At 42.9% G+C, this 8,204-nt stretch overlaps 1 protein-coding gene across 1 annotated transcript in view; it reads right to left on the minus strand.

Moving 5' to 3' along the window:
- Positions 1-1,590: 1,590 nt before the first annotated feature.
- LOC143287128 (neprilysin-1-like) overlaps positions 1,591-8,204 on the minus strand; it is a 151,195-nt gene continuing 144,581 nt past the window's right edge. The window contains exons 22-23 of the mRNA XM_076595073.1: positions 5,465-5,560; positions 1,591-1,893 (exon numbers count right to left, since the gene is read on the minus strand). Of these exons, the coding sequence (XP_076451188.1) occupies positions 1,717-1,893; positions 5,465-5,560 (273 nt within the window). The 3' untranslated portion in view covers positions 1,591-1,716. The remainder of the gene's footprint in view (positions 1,894-5,464; positions 5,561-8,204) is intronic.

An 8,204-nucleotide genomic window follows, 5' to 3' on the forward strand; every position in this document is an offset into this window, starting at 1 on the left:
GGATCCGCGTTCATCATGCTGTAAGAAGTATGAGTCTGAAAACCAGTCACCTGACTTCGGTATCTCTTGCGCACTACGTGCCGACTTCCCGGTAAGGCGTGACGTTGACCGCTTGACCCAATACCGTTTTCGCGCAACATTTTGTCCATCACCGGTCATGCACAAGCCGCTTCGCTCATTACCGGAAACGGGCAAAAACCTGCGCATTACCGGGAATGCACGAATTACCGCTTTTGCGCATGTCAGAAGCAGTTACTAATTTCTACCTCATATTCGGCATCCTTTCACTACCGGTTTTTTTTTTGTTCATTTTTTTTCCTCTTGCGTATGATTTTATGAACCGTGACATCAGTTTAACTCACTCAGTACGGCCAGTCCTCTCTTCTCCTCTACACAGACCCCTCGGATGTCCAGTGGGTGTCTCAATGACCCAACCTTTAGCTTCCGTCGTCAGAATTGTGGTATTCTTTGTCAACATTCACCTCTTCAGTATAAGAGCCTTCCGCTTGCAATATTTTGATGATGGTAATTGGGGTGAAACGCTGTTAACGTCGATTCTTTCGCCGTTCGTATGGAGAGAGTTAATGGTTACACATCTGTGTGAATGATTGTTATACTTCACCAGTGTCCGAAAGTTTTTTCCAGTTTGCGTGACAGTATATCTACTTTCTGGTGAATAATGAGACATGGTCCTAGGCTTTTACATATGTTAGGAAGATAATCTTAGTCAAACTGTATCTTAAGTTTTAAAATCTTCGAGGGAGGGAACGAATATGTTTTATGTCTTGTCACACATATTGGTGACTGCAGACATTTTGTTGAAAGGTGAGTTATTTGGAAGAAAGGTACCAGGAGGGTGTAGTAATATCTTAATGATAATGGAATAATAATAATGAAATCTTCGAGACAGTAGTGTTTCCAAAATTTCTGGACAAAACACCCCCAATTACGCCGAAGAGAACACTGCTTGTGAGAGTTGTAAAGTGTGCTGCCCGCTGAACAGAACTCTGTCAAACTATCAAAACATGACAATGAATACTAGAAATCCGTCCTCTGCAATAATAATGTACGGTTCTTACTTTACAGGATGGGTTCATCTCTTATCAAAGTTCTGTTGAGGTGTACAAGAAGAAAAACTCCGTAAGCATTTCCATGTTCATCAAATGGCAAGTATTTTACGATCAGTGTGTTCCAAATTAAGTAGCAGACAGACATAACAGCCATTCACGTGTGGTTTTTATTGATTAACATTTACAAATTCATTTTCTAGCGAGTTATAATGTTCGTTAGTGCTCCCCTACCCTCTCTCTGTGAATGGAACGTTTGTACATGATATACATCCCCCCCCCCGCCCCCTAAAAAAACAACAACCCAACAACTTTCAAACAGAACACGTGTGAGTAGGTTGCCTTGAGTAATGATGTTTGTTAGTGCTTTCCTCGCTCTCTCTCTCTGAATGGAACGTTTGTAAATATTTCCTCCCCATTAAAAAAAAAAAAAAATCCAACAACAACAAACAAACACACACACAAAAACAACAACAACCAAACAAACAAAACCTTTCAAACAGAATACGTGTGAGTAGTTTCCCTCAGTTCACACCCAGACAAGAGAACGCCCAACACAAAACTGCTTGCCAATCCACCACAGAAACACGTCTGAACAGCGGTATCCACGTTCAGACGAGACGGCCCTCAACACGGACTGTCCACCAGTCTACCACACGGAGCACTTGTGGCGGGGGTTCATGCGGGAGCCCAGCGGGCAGCTGAAGGCCCTGGCGAAGTCCTCGGAGTTGGAGAGCGGGCCCAGCACACGGATGGGTCCCGGGCTGTGGACGGAGGTCCGGATGGTGTGCAGTGCCTCCTCGTCACGCACGTTGCCGCACCAGATCTGTCCGCACACACCACGGCAAGTCAGGTCAAGGTCACTCAAACAGAGTTAAATGAAGTCAAGTTCAATCAAGTCAGATCAAACCAAGTCAAGCCAAGTCGAGTCAAATCAAATCATGTCAGGTTAAGTCAGGTCAAATCAAGCAGTAAAGTTCAGTAAAGTCCAGTGAAATCAGGTTGTATCAAGTCAAATAAAATCAAGTCAAATTACGTTGATTTAAGTCAAGTCAAACAAATCAAAGTCAAGTCCAATCAAGTCATGTCCGGTCCAAATAAAAAAAGATTAATCACGTTAAGTCAAGTCAGGTCAAATCAAGTAAAGTCCAACAAAGACAAGTCAAATAAAGTCAAACCAAGTCAAATCGAATCGAGTCATGTCAAATCAAGTAAAATAAAACCAGGCCAATTCAAATCAAGTCAAGTCAAATGAAGTTAGGCCAAGTGAAGTCAAATCAAGTAAAGACCAGCCAAGTCCAATATAGTTATGTCAAGTCAGGTCAATTCGTCAGGTCAAGTCAAACGAAATCAAGTCAAATTCAGTTAACAGGTCAGGTCAGGTCAAGTCAAATCCTAATCAAGTCAAGTCGTCAAGTGAAATTAAGTTAAAAGTTACTCAAGTCAAATCAAGTCAAGTCAAACAAAGTCAAATTAAATCAAGTCAAATAAAATCAGGGTCAGGTAAAGTCAAATCAAGTCAAATCGAGTTTAATCATGTTAGTCAAACACAAAAGTCAGGTCAAATCAAGTCAAGTCAAATCATGTTAGGTCAAGTCAGGTCAAGTTAAATGAAGTCATGTCCAATGAAGCTAAAACTTAGTCAAGTCAAATCAAGTCAAGTCAAATCAAGTCAGGTCAGGTTAAATGAAGTCAAGACAAATCAAGTCAGGTCAAGTCAAATCAAGTCAAGAGAGCTAGAAACATTGGGGAACAGAATATGGGGGTCACGCTGATTGAGAAAAATAAAGATATATGATACCCTGTTAACATGGGTTCTTCTGCCTGCCTTATATACTGATAACCACGTGATCTGTGATCGATAAGTATCTTGCTCCTTTGATAATGCAACACACAGCGTCTTAACCCCAGTGTGCGCAAACCGAAAGTCAGAACAGTGTGCACGCTTGTCCATGTGTCTTGTTCACCACAAGTTCATTTATCTTGATTTGTGAGTAACAGAAGAAAAAAAATCCGAATTTTGTAGCAGGCGGGTAGTGTGGTGATGTACACTGTTATTTGTATAAGTAAACGATAAAGCAGTCTGGCAGGTAGTTAGGTACAATCGACGGTGATAGGATTTCGCCATGTATACAGATGAGGAAGAAGGTAAGCTTTTATCCGAGCATGAACGTACTTTAACTCACTCAGTACGGCCAGTCCTCTCTTCTCCTCTACACAGACCCCTCGGATGTCCAGTGGGTGTCTGAATGACCCAACCTTTAGCTTCCGTCGTCAGAACTGTGGTATTCTTTGTCAGCATTCACCTCTTCAGTATAAAAGCCTTCCGCTTGCAATATTTTGACGATGGTAATTGGGCTGAAACGCTGTTAACGTCGTCTCTTTCGCCGTTCGTATGGAGAGAGTTAAGGGAGAAAACAAAAAGATTATTCCCATCATCTGACGAAAACTGTCAATGTGTTACGGATCAACATGTAAAGAAACAGACAGGCTTGTAGTTGAGTTCCTCATTGTTCTTTCAGCGCGCGAGAATTGCTTGGTGGCGCCCGTGTCTTCTCCAAGCTTCTGACTGCAGCCAAAAACCACTAACATAGTGTGGGTCGCCCCAGTCGTGTACACGTAGCCGTTGTATCCATCTTGGGATACCTCCGCCCTGGCCGTTGGCAGCTTGATGCTGCTCGTCCGCCCAGTGGTGCAGTGTAAACACCACCCCCTCACATGGTTTAGCACACCTGCTGAGGTGAGGAACCGGGGTATGGCGCTAGGAGGTGTAGTTGAGGGCTGGTAAGGAATCAGGACAGGATCTAAAGCGTGTTTCAAAGAGAAGAAGCTGCACAGAAAAGACCACAGAAACTGGTAGGCTTTTATCAAATATTATAGGTGAAGGAGACGGGCTTTTATTTAAAAGTCGTTCAACGGGCTCAACAGTGGTTTAAGCGTTGGACTTTCAATCTGAGGGTCCTGGGCTCGAATCTCGGTGACGGCGCCTGGTGGGTAAATGGTGGAGATTTCTCCTATCTCCCAGGTCAACATAATATGTGCAGACCTGCTTAGTGCCTGAACCCTTTCATGTGTATACGCAAAACAGAAGATCGAATACGCACGTTAAAGATCATGTAATCCAAGTCAGCGCTCGGTCGGTTATGGAAACAAGAACATACTCAGCATGCACACCCCCGAAAACGGAGTATGGCTGCCTCCAAGGTGGGTTAAAAACGATAATACACGTAAAAGCCCACCCGTGTACATACGAGTGAAAGTGGCGGTTGCAGTCCACGAACGAACAAGAAGAAGAAGAAGAAAGTCGTTCCGGAGGGAAGCTGTTTGTTTGTTTGCCCCCAGATTTTCCGCAGTGCCCCAGACACATTTGCCACACGCCACTCATACAGGTCCTTCATACACAAGCCACACTTAAGGCTACGTTTAAACTACTCAGCCCAGTCAATTGCTGACAGCAGCTGGCCAGAAATAATTGTGCGAATGTCATTTTGCGTTTTCCAGCCATGGTAAAGTGTTCACTCTGGCCACCAGCCGTCTTCGGCCGTCGCCAGTCTGCTCTCTGATTTGTCTCAGATGAAACGGCTGGCTGGTCCAAGGGACGGAGCTCTTCAATGATACAAACAGCGTGAATCCCTAAAACATTCATTTCTTTCGTCTGGAGAGCGCCGTAGCTGACAGCAACTGGCTGTGTGTGACTGAAGTGTGTTGCTGTGTCAGGCTGACGGCAACTAGCTGTGTGTGACTGAAGTGTGTTGCTGTGTCAGGCTGACGGCAACTGGCTGTGTGTGACTGAAGTGTGTTCCTGTGTCAGGCTGACAGCAACTGGCTGTGTGTGACTGAAGTGTGTTGCTGTTTCAGGCTGACAGCAGCTGGCTGTGTGTGACTGAAGTGTGTTGCTGTATCAGGCTGACAGCAACTGGTTGTGTCTGACTGAAGTGTGTTGCTGTGTCAGGCTGACGACAACTGGCTGTGTGTGACTGAAGTGTGTTGCTGTGTCAGGCTGACGACAACTGGCTGTGTCTGACTGAAGTGTGTTGCTGTGTCAGGCTGACGGCAACTGGCTGTGTGTGACTGAAGTGTGTTGCTGTGTCAGGCTGACGACAACTGGCTGGCAGCAAGCGGCTGGGGTTAGTGTGAACGTAGCCTTGAGCTCGTTCTGACGGCAAGGTCCCGGCGACAGTAGTCCACAGTGACTGACCAATGAACGAGAGGTCGCCGTGAGGCTACACACCAGAGGAAACCTGCACTCGTACGTTGGTGCGTACGTTAAAGATCATGTAATCCAAGTCAGCATTTGGTGGGTTATGGAAACAAGAACAAACCCAGCATGCACACACCCCGAAAACGGAGTATGGCTGCCTCTGAGTCGGGTTAAAAACGGTCATACACGTATTTACCTGTGCGTAGTTGAGGAAGAAGAGCTGGTCATGGTTCAGCCCTATCCCGGGAAGCAGCTGCTCTTCACCGTGAGTCTCCACCCACTTACGGTATGCCTGCAGGTAAACATGAAAAGAAAAAACAAGAGAGGCAAGGCCTTCAAGACTCACTTGTGATTCACTTAAAAAAAAAAAAAATCTAATCGTTAAAATGTGTTCTGTATTTCTTATTATAAAGCTTCACGTTAAAAAAAAGAAAAGAAAAAAAGTCCTAACCAGATTCGAACCCCGCGTGTTCGGGTGAGAAGAAACTGTCTTATCCATTAGACTATCGTGGCTCCTTAACTGACGTTCTAAAATTTAACATTTGAACATACCTTTTTAAAGGGCGATAAATCAATTGCGGTATTCACAGTGAGAACGCTGTTTAAATCATATTATTCTGGTGTATCTTGGGCATTCAAAAAAAATCTTTAAGGGCAATTAAAAATTCTTCTTAATGGCTATCGCCGCAATCGCACTGCAACATTTAGCCGTTTTCACTAGATCTAGATAGATGTACAAGTTTAGTTACACCCGCCGGGAATGTAGTACGACACGGTCGATTCAATTTCTCTTTTTATGTTCATTCTAGTTTCATAGTTTTAAAGTTGATATGAAAATTTAGTATTTTGTTAAACTAATAACATGTAGAGCCAAGTACAAGTACTTCTAAGCGTCGTAAGAAGTGAAAAGGACTTCATCTTGAGAAAAGTCAAGACTGGAAATTTTTTCGTTTCATCGTAATCATTTCAATGGCATTAACTCGAATGGTTTACAATTTTTAACTGTGAATTCCGACTGATTCTGTGGATATTTTTATGGCAGTTTGGGGCATAATCCAGTAAGTGCTGAGGCGTTCACAAATCTTTCTCTGAATAAATATTTAACGGTCTCCTTCTCCAACTTTCAATCACATGTTATCGTGTATTGTCCATTGAATATAGGATTGAACGGGCAGGTCAACAACCTGAAACAAAATGGCGTCGTTCGCGTTCGCGAAGAATATGAGCACGCGCTTTGAATGTGTATAAATATATGATTTTTGCCCATGACCTTCAGGGCTCAGCCAACAGATCCGTAAAGTCCACTCGTCGTATCGATTTTAGTATTTTCCGAATAAGACCACTTGCGCGAATGAACATAGTGAAAGCCATGTACACTGAGAGTAAAACACACAAGCTTTTTATGTATTGAGTATAATTTCAAAATGTAATGTTTAAGATGAGAAAGATCAGTTTAAAGCAAATTAAGTCCCCTAGCATTAATTACAGAGTAATTTCCCTTTTTTACTATCTGCACCAAAACGTTTGCAAAATAAATAAAACTTCCATGCTTCGCAAAAGAAGTTCCTGTTTGAACAAAAAATGATAATAATGACTGCTCTTGTTGTGTCAGAATATCAGATCAAAGTGACAAGTTTAGAGAATACAAAAAATATAAATATAACAGTAAATGCAGTTTGCATATAATTAGGCTTCATTAAAAAAAAAATTTTTGTGCCCATCCCAGAGGTGCAATATTGTTTTAAACAAGATGACTGGACTGGAAAGAACTGAATTTTTCCTATTTTTATGCCTAATTTGGTGTCAACTGACAAAGTATTTGCAGAGAAAATGTCAATGTTAAAGTTTACCACGGACACACACACACACACACACAACCGAACACCGGGTTAAAACATAGACTCACTTTGTTTACACAAGTGAGTAAAAAAACCGTGCCAGTGTACATACGTTCACAAACATTTACGTGCATACACATCGCATGCTTTAAATTTAAAAATTTTTTTTTTAAAGAGTTATGCATGCGTGTGAATGACTGGTGTGAAAGCGCTTAGATTTGTCACTGTACAAGATTCAGCGCTATATAAATACTATCATTATTATTATTATTATCATTATTACTAGCAGGAGCATTATGCTCTGTATGCGAAGGCACACTTACACAGTAAGCATACGAACAGTTTTGCGTGCAAGCGCTTAATTAAAACCCCTTGGTTGCCAGGAGAGAAATCAGTACAAAGTGGTGTTTCAAGCCAGAAATCAATGTCCAGAACAATCAGCCCCCAAACTAACAAAATGATTCTGGAGATACACTGCTCCAGAACAAATTGTGTGTGAATTTTCAGCCCTCATGAATTATTTTCCTTCTTTCGGTGATGTCACCAGTGACGTCACTATTACCACGTGGCCTTCACTCCGGGCATGGGAGCCAAGGGAATTTAATTTAATAAGTACGATATACATTTCTGGCCACGTCACTTTCTTCTGTCAGTCTGCTTGTGTTCGTCTTGTACCATGGTATAACGGTTATACCGTTGGACTTTCACTCTGAAGGGTCCCGGGTTCGAATCTTGGTAACGGCGCCTGGTGGATAAAGGGTGGAGGTTTTTCCGATCTCCCAGGTCAGCATACGTGCAAATCTGCTGGTGCCTGAACACCTTTAGTGTGTATACGCACGCAGAAGATCGAAATACGCACGTTAAAGATCCTGTAATCCAAGTCACCGTTCGGTGGGTTATTTGAAACAAGAACATACCCAGCATGCACACCCCCGAAAACGGAGTATGGCTGCCTACATGGCGGGGGTAAATAAACAAAACAGTCATACACGTAACATGTTACATGTCAGTGCATGTGCGCGTGCCTGAAATCTGATTGAACGACAAAGGAAACCGAATGATAAGCGCCGGCAAATGACAGCCGTCAGTCGGCTCTAC

Source organism: Babylonia areolata, chromosome 11 (genome assembly GCF_041734735.1).
Source record: "Babylonia areolata isolate BAREFJ2019XMU chromosome 11, ASM4173473v1, whole genome shotgun sequence".
Classification (NCBI taxonomy): domain Eukaryota; kingdom Metazoa; phylum Mollusca; class Gastropoda; order Neogastropoda; family Buccinidae; genus Babylonia; species Babylonia areolata.